Below are 18883 nucleotides of genomic sequence, written 5' to 3'. Positions count from 1 at the left end.
TTCCCTGCAGAGCTGTCATCTGCTATGGATGTGGTGCTTCACTGGAAAAAGCCTTCACTTTTCACCCCCCCCCCCCCCAGCTCCAGCCTAGACACTATCACATCCCATTAACAGGCACTTTCCTGCTGCATTGGACTTGGAGCTCTATATAACACGCATTGGTCATTCAGCTTCAACTCAGTGCTTCAGAATGGCACAAAAAGCAGGGTCTTGGATTAGGTTTGAAAATGAAAATCTGACAGTGTTTTGGCAGATATCCTGCATATCACAAGGAGATTTGCAGGGGCATGTACATTAAACTCAAAGTGGAAAAACAGGAACCCAAGTGGTTTTTCCTTCCAATTCTAGACATAGCTGGTGGGAATTGGAGAAGAGAGGCTAGGCACCAAGAGCAAAGCAGGCGGGGAACCCTAGAGGGGCTGGGCCATTGGCCAGGCCAGGTCAGATGCACTAATAGGAGATTTCAAGCACAGCTCTCCTTCCAGATGAAGCTTTGTCTTGTTTGAGAGGAGCATCCATCCAGGACTTCAGACCTTGGAGGGAGGAGGGGAGCCAGCCATGTGTAGGAGAGAGTAAGAGTCCTAGTGGGGAAGAGAAATGGGAGGCAGTGGTGCAGGCAGGGCTGAAAGATGGGCCTGGCGTGTTTTTGTCTGTGTTTTCTCCATTACCTGGCTCAGCATGGCTCAGAAATTCTTGCTGCATCGTCACTCTGGGCTGAGGCCCAGAGAACTGCCAGCCTCCTAATTACAGACATTTCTCACTGGTGTCCTAGTGGCTGTTGTAGGCCCAGCACCAGCGCTGTATTGTGTCACGTAAGGAGTGTGTTTGCAGATTTGAGCAATTGTTCCCTTTCTTTCCACTTTCCTTCCATCTGCCTCACACCTGGCTCTGTTCACACCTAGCCTTCTCGGTCCTCTCTTCTTTACTCTAACCCTGGACAGCTGCTTCCTCTCCCCGCCCTCCTCCATCAGGGTTCTTGAATTCATGCACAACCTCACCCAACAGAGCAGCCTAATTCCCAAGCGCCCCCATTTGGTATGACTCTCTTTAATGCATACTTTTGTTTTCTCTGAGCTTTCTGAATGGGGCTGGCGAGGAAGGATGAGGCCAGGGGAATAAAGACTGCTGTTCATCAGTCTCAACACTTTGCTGATTTTTCTTAGTAAGAATTGCCTCAGGGCTGGGAAGGTGGCTCAGTGGTAGAACGCTTGCCTTGCATGCATGAGGCCCTGGGTTCCATTCCTCAGCACCACATAAGCAGAAAAAGCAGGAAGTGGCGCTGTGGTTCAAGTGGTAGAGTGCTAGCCTTGAGCTGAAGAGCTGAGGCACAGCACCGGGGCCCAGAGTTCAGGCCCCATAACCAACCAAAAAAAAAATTAAAAAAAAGAATTATCTCAGGTCTTTGAGTCTACAAAGAGGCCAAGATACTGGTTAGATCTTACCCTATCTCTTGTCCAAAGTAGAGGACTGCAGTTTGAAGCCAGCCCAGCGAAAGAAAGTCCATGAGATTCTTATCTCCAATTAACCAGCAAAAAAGCTGGAAGTGAAGCTATGGCTCAAGTGGAAGAGTGTTAGCCTTGAACAAAAAAAAGCTAAAGAACAGCACCAGACTCTGAGTTCAAGCTCCAGTACAGGCGCACGCGCACGCACACACACACACACACACACACACACACACATTTATTGCATTCTACCATGCACTAGTGCTAGGGATAGAGTTGGACAATAAGTATACTAGCTCTGATTTGTGAAGTCACAAGTCCTTTGGGAAAAGGCAAACACTAAACAACAAATCACAGAAATAATTAAAATAGCACAGTAATTAATTCCAGTTATGAGAAACGGGAAGAATGAGAACAGTATTATGGAAGGTTTGATTTGGTTTGCAGGGAACAGTGGAGCCAGAAGGCCTTCCTTCTGGGAGAGGCTGAGAACATTCCAGGACCCTTTTACTTCCTTTCCAGGTTTCCAGTGATGGATGAGGGGCCGGCCGGCGGATTATTTCCCTTGGAAGCCGCGTAGCAGGTTCTATGACTCCTGCTATTTAATAAAGAACGCTGCATGTGTGCTGGGGAGATGGATGAGCAAATATTCTTGATTGAAAAATCATGTACTTTTCTTGTATGAATGGATTGGGTTGAGAGTGGGTTGGCAAATAGATGGGACCTAGGTCTGAATGAGGGGAGATTGGACAGGGGGCAGGTGTCCTGTTGTCTTCCTAGAGAGGCACAGAACCCTGCACTGTGGGTAGCTGCTGCCCCCTGATGGGCACAGGGACATAGTTCAGCTTTATGGTCTAGCTTTTTTTTTTTTTTTTGGTCTAGCATTTTAAAGACAGCATCTGTACGGAGTGTTGCAGATAGGTATTGGGAAAAATTTCTCTAGGTTCTCTTCCCTGTACATACTGCAGCCAGTTCTTGGAAGCCCTCTTAACAGATGAGGACTGAGATTTAAAATGTAGTCTTTGGGCATGACATTTTGATACCTAAGATGATGCTGGGGGCAGAGGAGAGGGTGAAGGGTGGTGGGGGGTGGGAGGGGAAGAGGAAAAAGAAGGAAGAATATGGAATCCTAAACTAACTTTGTTCAAATGGTCCAACTTACTCCTTTTGTCTATAGGTGTATCTTTACCCAGGATGAATTAACTTAGTAGTCTCAACAACCTGTTTTGTATTCTAATGTTTTATCTCTTAAGTTATCTGTTTAAAAATAACTTTTTTGGAAGCACATATTACTTACTTGGAGCTGGCTAGGGCTTCATAAATTGGATGTGTTGCATCCTTCTTCTCTCCCATCACTAACGATTATTCATCACAAATGTATTGAAAGTGAATATGGCTTGAGGAGAAAGGGAAACTTCTCATGCCTTTTGCACTTTCCAACTACCATTCTGCTGTCATTTAAAAGTAATGATTTGGCCAGGGACCAGTGGCTCACGCTGTAATCCTAACTACCCAGGAGGCTGACATCTAAGGATCACGGTTTAAAGCCAACTTGGACAGCAAAATCTGTGAGACTCTTATCTCCAATAAACCACTAGAAAACTGGAAGCGGTGCTGTGGCTCAAGTGGTAGAGCACTTGCCTTGAGCTGAAGAGTGCAGGGACAGCACCCAAACCCAGAGTTTAAGCCCCACAACCAACAAAAAAAAGTAATGATTTAAGCTGGGTGCTGGTGGCTCATGCCTGTAATCCTAGCTACTCAAAAGGCTGAAATATGGGCATTACGATTCAAAGCCAGCTCAGGCAGAAATGTCTGTGAGACTCTTGGTTCTGATTAACCACCAGAAAACAAGAAGTAGAGCTACGGCTCAAAGTGATAGAGCAGTAGCCTTGAGCAGAAAAGCTCAAGGACAGCACCCGGGCCCTAAGTTGAAGTCCTATGATCAACAAAAGAAAAAGGAGGAAGAGATGGGGAGGGGGAGGAGAAGGAGGAGGATGAAGAGGAGGAGGAGGATGAAGAGGAGGAGGAGAAGGAAAAAGAAAAAGAGAAAGAAGTAATGTTTTAAGCTGGGTACCAATGGCTCATACCCATAATCCTGTAATCAGGAGGCTGACATCTGATCATTGTTCAAGGACAGGCCAAGCAGTGAGACTCTTATCTCCAATTCACTACCCCCCCCCCAAAAAAAAGCTGAAAGTAGAGCTGTGGTTCAAGTGATAGAGCACTACAAGTTTAGGGATAAAATACATTTAGGGACAGCACCCGGGCCCTGAATTCAAGCCCCAGAACTGGCAAAAAAAAAAAAAAAAAAAAGCAATGATTTAAAAACTCCTTGAGGTACTTTTAAAGCCAGGTATTCTACAGTGTAACATTCTTGCATGTTTATCAGTTCCTAAGTCTCATGGGTAGCAACACTGTATTCCAGAACCCCAGGAGCACCCAAATCTCCTCTCGCCCAGGGAGACCTCTCTGTTAGGTGTCTGCCTGATAAGCAATCCTGGGGAAAGATCTGTGTTTTGGTGGAGCTGGGCTTTAGGTCTGTCTTTGTGTGTAAGCTGTGTGCTGTTGGCTTTGCGATGTTCTGGTGATCGCAGAGAAGATGTCTATTTTTGAGGTGTGTGTATATGCATGCACATGTGCTGTTAATGAGGTTTGAGGGCCTCCTGCTCTTGCTCAGCTTGCTCCCAAGTGCTCTACGACTGAGTCATGTCTCCAATCTGATGTTTTGCCAGCTAAAGTTTCTCAGACTTTTCTGCTCCAGCTGGCTTCCTTACAGCTATGTCACCTGAGTAGCTAGGATTACAGATGTGAGCCTCTGTCTCTTTATTAGATTGTATTCTAATATGAAGGGAGGGACTTTGATTTTCCTTTTTAGCTCACCATTTTTATCACTGTTTAGTATATAGCAGGAGCTCAGTAAGTATTTATTGAAAGAATAGTTATGTGTCATTTGTGTATACATAAGTAGTTTTTTTATTCTCTGAGGACATGAGGATTTTTCAGATGATGTGTATTACATACCTGTGTCTATGACATGGTATTCTGTGGTTTCAGCATACAACCTGGGAATCTGTGGAGACACTTCAGAAAATATTTATTGAACATCAATTTTATGACAGCTCTTGAGTAAAGCCTAGGGAAAAATGACTTCTTCCTGTCATGGTGAATTTGGGGCTGATGTCCTGGAGGTGAAATTGGGGCCAGGTGCAGTTGTGCACACTTGCAATTCCAGCTATTCTGGAGGATGAGATCAGAAATATGGTGGTTCAGCTATGGCAAAAATTTAGCAAGATCTCATCTCAACAAGCAAAAGCCATTGGTGGTAATGTGTCTGTAATCCCAGCTATGAGGGAAGAGGCATAGGTTAAAGGATGGAAGTAGAAGCTAGCCAGCTGTCTGAAAATGGAAGAAAAAAAGTATCTAGAGGTGAGGCTCAACAGAGAGATAGAGAGGAAGGGGAAGGGAAGGGTGAAGGAGGGAATGAAAGAGACCAGAGAGAAGGCGGAAGAGGAGGAAATGCGAGAGAGTGGGTGGAAGAGAGAAAAGAAAGGAGAGGGGAAGAGAGGAAGGGAGGAGGGGGGGAGAGTAGAGGAGGAGAGGGAGGGAGAAGAGACAGGGAGGGAGGGAGAGTAAAAGGGAGAGAGGGAGGAAGGGAAGAAAGGAAGGAAGGAGAGAGGGAGGACATCAAGTGGAAGAGGTGTGATCCTGAGAGGGGGAGGAGCCTGTAGAGACTGGGTGGAGCCTGTAGCTACGCCCGCCCGGTTATAATATCTCCCCCTCTCCGGAACGTTCTTTCCGCTCCCTACTAAGTTTTCCTCCGGACTTGTTTGAGTAACGAGCACTTCCGGAGTCACCCGGCAGTTTGGCGTGGTGACACCGCTGAGGCGCTTCCCTCTACTCGCGTGCGCCCGACTGGGTTCTGGTTCTGGTCTCGCTGCCAGCCTCAGCTTCCCGGCTCCCATGGCCGGCCTGACTCTGTTCGTGGGCCGGCTCCCGCCCTCGGCCCGCAGCGAGCAGCTGGAAGAGCTGTTTAGCCAGGTGGGGCCGGTGAAGCAGTGCTTCGTGGTGACAGAGAAAGGTAGGGGCGGGTGGAGGCCGGGGTCCCGCGTGGGGAGGGGCGACCTCCCTTCCCAAGCTCCAGGGCCCGAGCGACTCTTTCCTTACTCGCCCCCAGGAGGAGGGACTGGGAAAGGAGTTTCTTCTCTGAAGCTGATTCTGCTTTAGACAGGCCCATCTTGGGGTCTCTTCGCTTTCCTTTTACCGTTCGCCTTCCCTTACACGATCTTATTTAGGCACGATGAAATAGCTTTTCATAAAGTACTGGTTAGACTGTCGGTTGAGTTTGACACAGGCTTGCTTAGTACTTATTTAGTATTTATTTACTTTGGACGGTGGTGGGGCTTGAACTCTGGGGCCTGGGTGCTGCCCCTGAGCTCCTTTTGCTCAAGGCCAGTGCTCTACCTCTTGAGCCACAGCGCCACTTCCGACTTTGTGATTAATTGGAGTCCCCCTGACTTTCTTGCCCGGCTGGCTTTGAACCGCGATCCTCAGATCCCAGCCTCCTGAGTTAGACAGAGTTGCAGGCGTGAGCCTCCGGCGCCTGGCTGTCTCATTTAATTTTCACAGCAATCTTACTGCAGGTTGCCTCACTTAATTTTTGCAACAGTTCCTCCTGCAGATTCTTGAACTTGTTTTACATACAAGAATCTGGACCTTAAGGATAATTAGTAACTTTTGAGTTTGTACATCTAGTTAAGTAGTGGATCCAGAATTTGGTCATCTGACTTGAACTCTCAGTATGATACTCATTCATCCGTTCAACATGCTGAATAGGTGTGTTCCACTACACTGTTAACTCTTCTCAGGGTGTAGAGTTCAGGCTGTAGCAGTGCAGAACACAAATAAATCGTGATACTTCATTTTTTTTTTTTTTTTTTATGGTGGAGGAAGACAGCCAGTAAACAAATATTAGCAATAAAGGTTGTAAATGGTAAGGATCTGAAACATAAGAGAAGGATAGGAAATAGCTGTGTAGTGTATGTGTGTGTGAGGGTAGCCTTGGCCTGACTGGGATGAGAAGGAGAAAACCTCCCTTTCAGGGAGAAGAGCAGTCCAAATGGAGGAAACAGCAAGCTGGAGGATACTGAGCGGGAGAGTGCTTATTACATGGGAAGAGAAGAGTAGCAGGGAGGCCAGGGTTCTCGGAGGGAAATGACTAGGGAAGAGAATTAAGTGATAAGATCCAGAGCACTAGAGAGCAGTAATTAATTCAGCTGCTAACATCCAGTGAGAAGTTCCTTTACTTCCCTTGTCTTGAATTATTCTTTGGAACAAAGGGATGGTATCATTTCACCTACCTTGGAGTGTTCTGAAGGTAAAATGGGTTAGAGAGGTAAAATGGGTTAGAGATTGACACTGAATTGGAGAGGTTTTCTTTTTTTGCCAGTCCTGGGGCTTCAACTCAGGATCTGAGTATTGTCCCTGAGCTTCTTTTGCTCAAGGCTAGCACCCCACCACTTGAGCTACAGTACCACTTCCAGCTTTTTCTGTGTATGTGGTTCTGAGGAATCAAACCCAGGTCTTCATGCATGCTAGGCAAGCACTCTCCCACTAAGCCATATTCCCAGCCCTGGAGAATTATTTAAAAAAAAATAGTGCCAATCCTGGGGCTTGAACTTGGGGCCTTGAGTGCTGTCCCTGAGCTTTTTTGCTCAAGACTATTGCTCTCACACTTGAGCTACACTTCTGCTTCATTTTTTGTTGTTGTTTGTGTTTTTGGTGGTTTAGTGGAGATAAGAATTTCACAGATTTTCCTGCTCTAGCTGGCTTCAAACTGCAATCCTCAGATCCTAGCCTACTGAGAGCCACCAGTGCCCAGGCCTTTTAATGGAGAATAGCTAAGGTATTAGTAATAATGGTAAAGTCTACAGGTTCCAAAAGCAGTGTTTATTGTTTGAGGCTCTTTTGCCAGGACCTAAGGCATTTATTGCTGAACTGTTCTAAAGAGAGACTGTTATTATATTTGAATTTTCAGAGTTCACTGTACTTTCTTTTCTTCTTTGATGATCTTTCATTCTGTTGGATGTTGAGGTCTTCTTTGAGGGTGCCTAATATATAGCATATAGCTTCCATATTCTTTGGATTATCAGGACAGGGGAAAAAAGAAGAGCTAACAAACCCCCAAATTAGCCTAATGCTTTCTAGGCAAGATAGAAAAGAGGCTGCAACAGCTTTGTTTCTTTTCCTCCTGAGTCTCGGTGATTGCAACATGGCTTCGTGTAGGATATCTGCTAGTTTAGGCTTTGTAGATGTACAGATTTTGTTCTCTTGGCTACGATTCTCTGTCCTTTCCATCCCTACTCACTCCTTTTCTTCTTGCCTTGTTCCAGGGAGTAAGACTTGTCGAGGCTTTGGCTATGTCACTTTCTCTATGCTGGAAGATGTTCAAAGGGCCCTCAAGGAAATTACTACCTTTGAAGGATGCAAGATCAATGTGACCGTGGCCAAGAAAAAACTGAGGAATAAGCCCAAGGAAAAGAGGAAAAATGGTGAGTTTCTTCCTGGGAGTGAGGAAGAGCACTGTGAAAACGAGAGAAGGGAAAGTAACTTTGAGAACCGTGAGTCTTAGTTCCTTTTCAATATCCAAAATCATCTGGTATGTTTTGTCCCTCATTTTAATCAGTCTCCATCTTAGTCTTGAAAAATCTGCTGTTCCTGGAGAGTGAATGTTTATTGCTGTGTTACTGCTGTTGTTTCTTGTAACATTTTACTGTGATATCAATGGGTGCATAGACTTGATAAGCCTCTCTTTTTGGAAAATTCAGAGTCCCCAAAGAAGGAGCCAAAGCCTACGAAAGCCAAAATAGCAGATAAGAAAGCCCGGTTAATTATTCGGAACTTGAGCTTTAAGGTAAGTGACAGAGAAGCAACATCATGTTAGGAAGGCCCTTGGTGCTAAGGCATGCTCATTGGTGGAACATCTCACTATGATGGTGTTTACTGGGTTTATCCCTCCTGGGAATGAGCCTTAGCATGTTGAAAATATGGGACCATAAGAATTTATTAAAGCCAGGTGCCAGTGGCTTATGCCTGTAATTCTAGCTAGTCAGGAGGCTGAGACCTGAGGATCGAGGTTCATTGCCAGCCCAGGCAGGAAAGTCTGTGAGACTCTTATCTCCAACTAACCACCAGAAAACCAGAAGTGGCGCTGTGGCTTAAGTGGTAGAGCACTAGCCTTGAGCTAAAGAGCTGAGGGATAGTGCCCAGGCCCAGAGTTCAAGCCCCATGACGGACCAAAAAAAAAAAAAATTATTAAAGACACTGAGATGATTCCTTCAAATTGGAGAAATTGCTTCTGAGAAAGTGGGGTACAGAAATAGCTCTCTTGCACCTGGTGTCTTTTTTGGCCTCTTAGATACAAATAAGATGTTGTCTATTCACGCACAGCTCTTTGATATATTAATCTTGAAATTAAGAAAGGAGTAAAAAAATGATAAATTAGTAGTTGATATTTCAGGTTTACTTGATGTGATAATATTTCTCATCTTCCTTCATTTTTTGGCTCCAGTGTTCAGAAGATGACTTGAAAACTGTATTTGCTCAATTTGGTGCTGTGCTGGAAGTAAATATCCCAAGGAAGCCAGGTACTAGATTGCCTTTATTTAGTGTGTATTGCATTAATATCACTTAACATGCCTTTTTTTTTTTTTTTTTTTTTGGTCAATCATAGGGCTTGAACTCGGCCTGGGAGCTGTCCCTCAGCTCTTCAGCTCAAGGCTACTGTTCTACCATTTGAGCTACAGCGCCACTTCTGGTTTTCTGAGGTTAATTGGAGATAAGAATCTCACAAGGGGCTGGGAAGGTGCTCAGTGGTAGAGTGCTTGCCTTGCACGCACGAGGCCCTGGGTTCGATTCCTCAGCACCACATAAGCAGAAAAAGCCAAAGTGGCGCTGTGGCTAGCCTTGAGCTGAAGAGCTGAGGGGCAGCGCCCAGGCCCAGAGTTCAAGACCCATGACCAAAAAAAAAAAGAATCTCATGACCTTTCCTGACCCGGCTGATTTTGAACTGTGATCCTCAGATCTCAGCTTCCTGAGTAGCTAGGATTACAGACGTCTTCCACTGGCATGTGGTTTAAACACGTCTTTTTCCAAATTACCCTTGAATTAGAAATGCAGGCTTCATGGCATGCTTTTTTGAACATGAAGATACGTTTATGGGTATCTGACACATTGCTTGAAAGGAGTAAAAAACCTAAATAATAACACTATTCTCTGGATAGTATTTTTAGTTAGATAAGACTTAGTTTTAGAAGTTTAGTTACTGATGGCATTGACTCATGGCTCTCTACAAGTCTGAATCAGAGTTTACCCAACAAGAGAGTATAAACTGTTGCTTTGAGGACTAGCTCTCTTGGCTGCTGAGTCATCTTGCCAGCTTTGTTGCTCTAATTTCCTTCTTAGTACTCTGTTGGCTCTCACCTCCTGCTTCTAATTTATTTGTACACAGATGGAAAGATGCGTGGTTTTGCTTTTGTTCAGTTCAAAAACCTCTTAGAAGCAGGAAAAGCCCTCAAAGGCATGAACATGAAGGAGATAAAAGGTAAGTTTTCTATACTGGTACTATTGACCCAGTATTTTGGGAGCTTGGGTGAATTCGCACAGTGACCCACTTTTCTGTATGCTCCAAAGGTAGTTTCACTGCAGAGCAGTAATACAGTAGCTGTTTTGATGAAGTGTCTCTAGTACTTGATTTAAGGTTTAAGTTAAAAGAATCCATGCTAGGATTCTTCCTTTATTTGGTGAGCATGCTTTGAAATTCCCAACAAATACTCTGAAAATAATCACATAAATGTAGGTTGGTATCTAGAGTCCTTCACCTTGGTTGCAACCTCTATTTAGGGTCCATGGGCTATTACATTAAACTGACTGTTAGCATTAGATACTGTGCAGGGGAAAAAAATGCATAGTGACTTCGGGTTCTGTTAGTTGTTAGTAAGGTTAATGATTAAAGAGAGTACAGCTTTGGGGAGCTTTTTTGTTTTGCTTTTGAAACAGAGTCTTGCTAGGTGTACATGCTGGACCCAGACTTAGGATCCTTCTGCTTCTATTTCCCTACCGAGGACTTCATTTAAGCACTAGCACTCTGAATTTGAGTTTTTTCATTTTCACTGATTCCATGACTATCTTTGGTGGGTAGGAAGTTCTTTATAGGAAGTAAGGATGTTAAAAGGAGGAAAGCTTTTCTCATGCTACTTTTGTGACAGGACGGACTGTGGCTGTGGATTGGGCAGTGGCGAAAGACAAGTATAAAGATACCCAGGCTGTTTCTGCCCCAGGTAAGGTGTCATAGTGTTGGGTAGAGGGTGAGAGAGTGGAAAAATTCTTGTTTTTATTCTAAAAGTATAAGGAAATCTGATTGTGAGTGGGAATATTAGATATGCCAAAGGCACAAGAGTAGCCAAAAGAACAAATCATACTATTCAGAAAACACTGAATTTCTGTGGGCTCTATGAGCGTGAGGCTGTGTATTAATTCATATCGTACCATCTGGTGATCAGATTCTCAAACATTGGATCTTTTGAGTCTGAGCCATTCCTGGGGTATAGACATGAGTAGAGATGACCTTGAGCTCAAGTTCATTGTTCACTCTATGGGTCTCTTTTCCCAGCTTTTCATAGGGAGTAAGGACCATTGAGAACAGAGTAACTTAAAAACTTGAGTTATATTTAGGAAACAATTCACGTTTTTTTCTTCCCTTCCCTTTGGTGCTGGGAATTGAACCCAGGGCCTTGTGCATGTTAGGCAAGTGTTCAAGCACAGAGTACATTCTCAATAGAAAACAATTAGTTTTTGAATCTCACAGCGTATAACTCACTGAGGCTGCAGTTGAGGGCAGCCCCCAGTAAGTGTTGTGCTGGCTGTGGTGTGCAAGTAGTAGCCTGTTTGCAGACTTGTTCACTTGTTACTTATATTCAGTTTACCCTTCAAGTGTCTAATGAATGGGACAAAGTTTAGAGGAATCTGAGTGATGAAAGTTTTTTGCTTTGTCTTTTGTTTTCCTCACTCCCCCATTTTCTTTGTTTTTGTTTTGTTTTATGACTAAAGCATTTTATTTTTGTGTATTGCAATTTTTTTTAATGACAAAAAATACTTGTTTTTTTTCCAGATTTTCCTTTAAATAACAAGAGGCTAGTCTAAGCTAGCAGCTCTCCTTTAGATTTCAACTTCATTAAATTTGTTAAGCAAAGGCTTACAAAAACAATTATGATCTTTTTGTCAGAAGTATTTTCAATGTTGATGAGTAAATATTTGATTTTTTTTTTTTGGGTCCGGTTGTGGGGCCTGAACTCTGGGCCTGGGCGCTGTCCCTCAGCTCTTCAGCTCAAGGCTAGCGCTCTACCACTTGAGCCACAGTGCCACTTGTGGCTTTTTTCTTTTTTCTTGTGTGGTGCTGAGGAATCGAACCCAGGGCCTCAGGCATGCAAGGCAAGCGCTCTACCACTGAGCTATCTTCCCAGCCCGTGAAAAACATTTTCTTTTTTTCCATGTAGTCATACCTTGGTAGACTTGGAGGAATTGGTATCAGAATCCTCCTCAGATATCAAATACTGAATGCTCAAGTCCCTTCTATCAGATGGTATAGGTTTGTGTGGAACGCTATGCAATCCTTGGATGTATTGTAAGTCATCTATAGATTGCAGTAAACCAGATTGCTTGCTGTTGAGGAAAAACCGTGAATGAATGCTCAGGTTGCAGAGTCAGTGACAATGGGTCTGAGCATCCATAACTTTTGGTACTGAGTTTAGACCCAAGACCTTGAACTTAACTGGGCTGATGTTTTGTCACCATGATCATCCATAGCCTGGAAACCACATGGGATAGGCTACATTACTGCCACATTCATACTATTCACCGAAAACTATATTTCATGCTCTTTGTCTCAAATATTGTGGATGCTTGATTCATTTTTTTCCCCATATGGCCACCCATTTCCACTAAAGTGGAACAAATCAGAGTGCCAACAAATCAAGAATTTTCACTGTATCACTTAAACCTAGTACATCCTCTTTTTGGTTTTGAAAGCTTACCATAACTTTTATCTTGTTTTTGGGGCACCACTTGCTTTTTGGAGACATATTTTTACAAAATTAAGGGGAATGAAGCTCTCAGCAATTATATGAGTTAAATGTAACTGACAATAACATGGAGCTGGCTGAGAGCTTTTCTGTATCATATGAGCTGTATAATGCACATGTAGGAATTGAATTTTTTAGTTTTAAATTTTCTTTTTTTCTTTGGTTGGTTGTGGGGCTTGAACTCGGGCCTGAGCGCTGTCCCTGCACTCTTCAGCTCAAGGCAACCGCTCCAGCATTTGAGCTACAGCGTCACTTCCGGTTTTCTAGTGGTTTATTGGAGATAGGAGTTTCATGGATTTTCCTGCCCGGGATGGCTTTGAACTGCGATCCTTAGATCTCAGCCTCTTGAGTAGCTAGGATTACAGGCATGAACCACCGGCGCCTGACTAGTTTTAAAATTTCTTTTGATTAAAAAATTATTGTTATTTTTGTTGGTTACAGGGCTTGAGTTTTTCTACTCAAGACTAGCATACTACCACTTTGGGCCAAAGTCCTATTTCTGGTGTTCTCATGGTTAATTGGAAATAAGAGTCTCAGGGACTTTCTTACTCAGGCTGACTTCGAACCTTCACATTTCAGCCTCCTGAGTGGCTAAGATTACAGGGGTGAGCCACCAGCACCCAGATTAAAATTCATTTTTTGACTGCACTTGGTCAAAACTGTATTCATTTTGACAGGCTTACTGTACTTACAACTCCTAATACAGTGTAATGCTATACAAATAGTTGTTATATTGAATTGTGTAGGAGTTTATGACAAGAAAAAATTCTGTACATCTTCAGTACAGGTAAAATATTTTAAAAGTTCAGGATTTAGAATCAACAGATATTGAGGGTTGGTTATATAGTAATAAAAATTCATTAGTTGGGCGTCAGTGGCTCATGCCTGTAATCCTAGTAGCTACTCAGGAAGCTGAGATCTGAGGATTGTGGTTCAGAGCCAGCCTGAGCAGGAAAATCCATGAGACTCTTATCTCCAATTAACCACCAGAAAACTGGAAGTGACACTGTGGCTCAAGTGGTAAAAGTGGTAGAGTGCTTACCTTGAGCTGAAGAGCTCAGGGACAGTGCCCAGGCCCAGAGTTCAAACACCATGACTGACCAAAAAAAAAAAAAAAAATTCATGACCTTCTGAAAAACCAAATAAACTAGGAACTCAGAAAATTAAGTACTTCTGTTAAAACAACCTTGTTTGACTGGGCACTGTGGCTGAAATCTGAGGATCAAAGTTCAAAGCTAGCCCATGCAACAAAGTCTTTGAGACTTTATCTGCAGTAAGTACCCAGCAAAGGCAAAGGGAGCTGTGGCTCAAGTGGTAGAGTACTACCTTTGAACAAAACAACCACAAGGATAGCTTTCAGGCCTTGAAACACACACATACACAGAAACAAATAAGAAACCCCAAACCTAGTTTGAGCAGGGCACAGTGGCTCACACTTTTTAGAATCCTAGCTGTTGGGAAGGTTGAGATCAGAGGGTTCTGGTTTGAGGCCCTCTTGTGTATGAAAGTTCTTAAGACTCCATCTCAACCAGTGGCTGAGTGTGGTGGCACAGGCCTGGTAGTCTAGCTATGCGGGAACCACAATGTCTGGGCACATTGGCATGCCCCTGTCATTCTCAGTGGCAGGGAAGTGGGAGTAGGAGGAACTCAACCCAGATAGTCCTGTGCATAAAGCAAGGCCCCACCTTAAGAATAATGAATAAGAAAAGGCAGGAGACATGGCTCCAGTGGTAGAGTACCTGCCTGGCAAGTGTGGGGCCCTGCAAAAAACCCAAACCCAAACAGACCTTGTTAGATATTAAACAAATTCCTAACATTCCTAACTTTCTTTTATCTTTCTCCATAGATGAAGAGAAGAGCTGTGTACCTAAACACCAGAACTCAGTTAAAAAGAATGCAGGGTTGCAAGGGGAGGAAAGTGATGATGGGGATGTTGAAGATGAGGATGATGAAGATGAAGAGGAGACTAAAAAATCAAAAATTACCCAACGTATACAGATTCAGAAGAGGTAAGCAGCTCAGCTTGTTCTGAAACACTAGTGAAAAATACAAAATTTTCTCTTAAAGGAAACATTTCTTGTCTTCCTGCTCCCATTCATTGCAAGTTGACATGTATAATGAAGTTGAGGCCCTTTGTGAGCCCAGATGTGTAGATCTGAACTTGTGCCCTTGCAGAGCAGTCAAAAGAGCAGCCCCAGCTGGAAGCAGTGAGGAGGAGGACCCTTCTGATGAGGACAGTGACCTGGAGGAAGGAGGTAGCGTTGATGAAGAAGAGGGACTCGCGCAGAGTCCTAACAGCACCGAAGAAGAACAGGAGGAGGAGGAGGAAGGTTTGCTTGGATCTTCATAAACCCCTGTAAACTCCAAGTTAGTTCTGACTAGGCCTCTTTCTAAACAGGACTCTTAAGGTCTGTCAAATTTATGATTAAATACTGAATGGGAAACCTTCTGACCCTTTGTTTTTTTTTTTTTTTTTGGATCCGGTCGTGGGGCCTGAACTCTGGGCCTGGGCGCTGTCCCTCAGCTCTTCAGCCCAAGGCTAGCGCTCTACCACTTGAGCCACAGCGCCACTTCCGGCTTTTTTCTTTTTGCTTATGTGGTGCTGAGGAATCGAACCCAGGGCCTCAGGTATGCAAGGCAAGTGCTCTATCACTGAGCCACCTTCCCAGCCCCCTGACCCTTTCTTTTAGATTAAGTTTTTTACTTCTTTTGTATTTTTGTTGTTTGCTTTGTTTTTTAAATGAGTTTGGCTTGGTATCTGAGGATAAAGACTTGAGGAATTTAGGAAGAGGTACCACCTTTCTTGGTTGTCTGAGTTGAATGAGTGTCTGGATAAACAGGATGTCCTGTATGTTGACACCAAAGTGGGTTTTAAACAACTCCTGAATTGAGATGGGCGGCTGAGACATTAGAAGTGTTTGTCTCATGTTCTGGGGGTGAGAAGGCTCTTTCTGGCCATAGGTGGCTCCCTTCCACTGTGTCCTCCCTACCTTCATGCTTGGGTATGGGTTTGGGATGGAGAGAACTAGCAACAATAAACTGGTGTGTCTTCCTCTTCTTATGAGACCACCAGTCCTATTTCATTAGGGCGCTATCTCTTTGACCCTACTTAATCGTAACTACCTCTCAAGGTCTTTGTTTCAAAATAATATAGCATTGGAAGTTAATTCAATTACCTATATTTTGGAAGGACACACTTGAGTTCATAACAAGGACTTTTGGGAGCATTTAAAAAAAACTGCTACTAGTCCTCATTGCTACCTTGTTGAAAATAAACTCATTTACTGAGAAAGGTCATTACAAAATGAGAAATAGCTAATAACGTTGTTTTATGGGATGAACATTTAAAAAGATTTTTTTTAGCACTTCTTTTTATTACCTTAGATTAGTTATACAGTGGGGAGAGTTCATTGTTACATTCCTACACATGCTTACAATCAATTTCATTCCCTTTTTCACTTTTTATTTTTAAAATTTTGATTCCATTTATTTATTTTTTTGCGTCCACTTCTGTAAATCTGCTTGTTGGTCTGACTATATAAGAAATGAGATGCTGGGCGCTGGTGGCTCACGCCTGTAATCCTAGCTACTCATGAGGCTAAGGTCTGAGTATCTAGGTTCAAAGCCAGCCCAGGCAGGAAAGTCTGTGAAACTCTTATCTCCAGTAAACCACCAGAAAACCGGAAGTGGCGCTGTAGCTCAAGTGGTAGAGTGCTAGCCTTGAGCTGAAGAGCTGAGGGACAGCGCCCAGGCCCAGAGTTCAAGCCCCACGACCGACAAAAATAAAAATAAAAAATAAAAAAGAAATGAGAGGAAGGTTGGGCACAGTAGATGGAATCTAACTTGGGAGATGGAGATTAGGAGGATTTCAAGGCCAGCCTGCACAGAAAGTTAGACTACATCTCTGTCAGTAAGCTGGGCCACTTGGTGGTATGTCCCTATAATCATGGCAATGTGGGAAGTAGATAGGAAAATGAAAGTTTGAGGCCAACTTATAAGAAAACAACAACAACAACATGAGCTCTTTCCTGAGAAGTAAAGCAAAAAGGAGTAATGTGTCGTTTTTAAGTAGTAGAGTGCTTGCTTAGTAAGCATGAGGTCTCGAGTTCAAACCCCAGTACTGCCCTCCACACCAAGGAAAAAAAAAAAGGAGAGGAAAAAAAAGATATTAGTTACTTTCATGAAAATAGAATGGTGGTCACATTAGAGTCAAGGCCTTTCCATCAAAGGGACAGTGAGATCCTGCATCTGCAGTCCAGATTCTGCTGCCAGTTAACATTCTTCCACCCAGAAAATTTGTCAGATGGATGCATGATAATATATATATATATATATATATATATATATATATATATATATATGTATATGTAGATATGAGAGAAAGAAAAAACTCAGTATAGAAGAACTTAATAGGAAGAGTGAAGGTTCCTTGCCATTCCTCCAGCCATTTTTCAGAGTAATACTTGTTTCAGAAATTTTCTGTATATGGATGAGCATATGTTCTTCTTCAAGCAGTGAGTCTTTCATTGGCCAGACTGATCTGAGGGCGTGTACCCAGAGACAACCAATGTTTAAAGGATATTTTTAATAGATTGAAAAGCAGAAGCAGTTCACACGCATACACAAAATATAGTGTTGTATGTTTGTGAAGTCTGTATATATTCTCTCCTCCAAGGTTCTACCTGGTCATATTTCCAGAGAGTTGTGACAGTTGACACCAACACAGTAGTGTATGAAAATGTCTTTTTCCTATACCTTTACCACATTGAATTCCATCAGTCTTTGTGGTTTCACTTATCTGTGGGGGAAAAAAAATGGCATCTCATTTCTTGTGCTATGTATCTCTTTGCTTGATGCTGGTGATGGAAGCCGGGACCTTGTGTGTGTTAAACACAGGCTGTACCACTGAACTGTTCCCTTATCTTCTGTGTTATTTTTTAAAATTATGAGTTTGAGCGTCTTCTTATGCTTGTCCATCTAAATTAAAAAATAATTTATGCAAGATCTTCATATATTTAAGGAGCTAATCTTTTTGTGATTTGACCTGCATTAGTCTTTTTCAGTTTATTTTTCTTTTTAACCTTAGATGGACCAGTTTTAAAGCAAAAGAAGAGGAAATTACCCTCTGATGTGAATGAAGGGAAAACGATTTTTATCAGGTATGCTGTCTGCTTTGAGATGTGCTGTTTGCATTGCCTGTATGGGTCTCTCTTCCCTTTCTTTTCCCTTTCTTCCTCTATTGTAGTCCCTTCTCCTTTTTCTTTTCTCCTTTCTTTCTTCTCCTCTCCCTTCTTCCATCTTTTTCTTCCTTGGGAGCTTGTTTGGGGAGCACAACTATTAAGGATGACCATTCTCTTCGACCTAGTGAGTGCCTTTGGAAGTTATGCATATGTAATGGTGAGGGAGGAAGAGGACACTTGTCTAGTCAGCCAGATCATCCAAATCAGCCCTGGTGATTAGTAAGTTGACATGTCACACCCAGATCGCCTTCACATCATCTCTCTTCCTTGTCTGTCTTTTGGGTATTGTTTCTGTTATCTAATCCAGAAAGTTAAATGGTGTTAAGATTATTAGCTTATCTGATCCCAGATATATACCAAATGATGAGAAATACAGGAAACTAAACTATAAAATGGAACGTAACTGGTCATAGAGTCCTGATTGGGCATCTTTTGGGACAAGTGAAATTCCTCAACTGTTAAAACCATGTTGGTTCTGGCTTTTGTTTTAGGGGGTGATATACCACTTGTTCCAAATGATTTCTCTGTCCTAGGGTGTGAACTGTAGGTCTGGACGCTGTTCCTGAGCTTTTGTGCTCAAGGCTAGCATAGTACTATTTTAGCCACAGCTCCACTTGAGGCTTTTTGGTAGATAAGAGTCTCATAGATGTTCCTGTTTGAACAGTGATCCTCAGATCTCAGCCTTCTGAGTTGCTAGAATTATAGGTATGAGCCACTGGTGCCTGGCTAAAGATGCCTTATCTTTTAAAGCAGAATATAGCGACATAAAGAGGAAGAGAGAAAGAGAGACAGAGACTGAGATACAGAGAGACAGACAGAAAGTGAATGAATGAGAATTTTTCTTGCTAGTCTGCTGTGAGTCTTCTGGTTTTATGAGAAAGTAGTTTGGGCCATGTTAAGTGAAAATTAGGGTTTGTTGAATGAACATAGAAGCAGCTCATAGAATTGGTTGCCAGAGAACTAAAAAAGGGAACTTTTTGTTTTGTTTTGTTTTTCTTTATGGTACAACATACATTCTGTAAAGTTCATTACCCTATTGGTACAGCTCAGTGCAAATTTTCATAGA

At 42.9% G+C, this 18883-nt stretch overlaps 1 protein-coding gene across 4 annotated transcripts in view; it reads left to right on the top strand.

Annotated features, from left to right (window-relative positions):
• The first annotated feature begins 5308 nt into the window (after positions 1-5308).
• The window catches only part of Rbm28 (RNA binding motif protein 28), a 28992-nt gene continuing 15417 nt past the window's right edge, over positions 5309-18883 (top strand). For 2 of the 4 annotated variants that reach the window (XM_042696010.1, XM_042696009.1), the window contains exons 1-9: positions 5309-5520; positions 7832-7990; positions 8258-8352; positions 9010-9085; positions 9949-10041; positions 10706-10777; positions 14424-14586; positions 14753-14907; positions 17664-17736. In XM_042696010.1, the coding sequence (XP_042551944.1) occupies positions 5403-5520; positions 7832-7990; positions 8258-8352; positions 9010-9085; positions 9949-10041; positions 10706-10777; positions 14424-14586; positions 14753-14907; positions 17664-17736 (1004 nt within the window). In that variant the 5' untranslated portion in view covers positions 5309-5402. Of the gene's footprint in view, positions 5521-7831; positions 7991-8257; positions 8353-9009; positions 9086-9948; positions 10042-10705; positions 10778-14423; positions 14588-14752; positions 14908-17663; positions 17737-18883 lie in introns of all 4 variants that reach the window. The other 2 variants (XM_042696011.1, XM_042696012.1) reach the window with 2 other exon arrangements.

Source organism: Dipodomys spectabilis, unplaced genomic scaffold (genome assembly GCF_019054845.1).
Source record: "Dipodomys spectabilis isolate Male_0828 unplaced genomic scaffold, ASM1905484v1 ptg000197l, whole genome shotgun sequence".
NCBI classification, from domain to species: Eukaryota; Metazoa; Chordata; class Mammalia; order Rodentia; family Heteromyidae; genus Dipodomys; species Dipodomys spectabilis.
The sequence above is the reverse complement of the archived record's forward strand: the minus strand, read 5'-3'. Positions and strand labels throughout refer to the sequence as shown.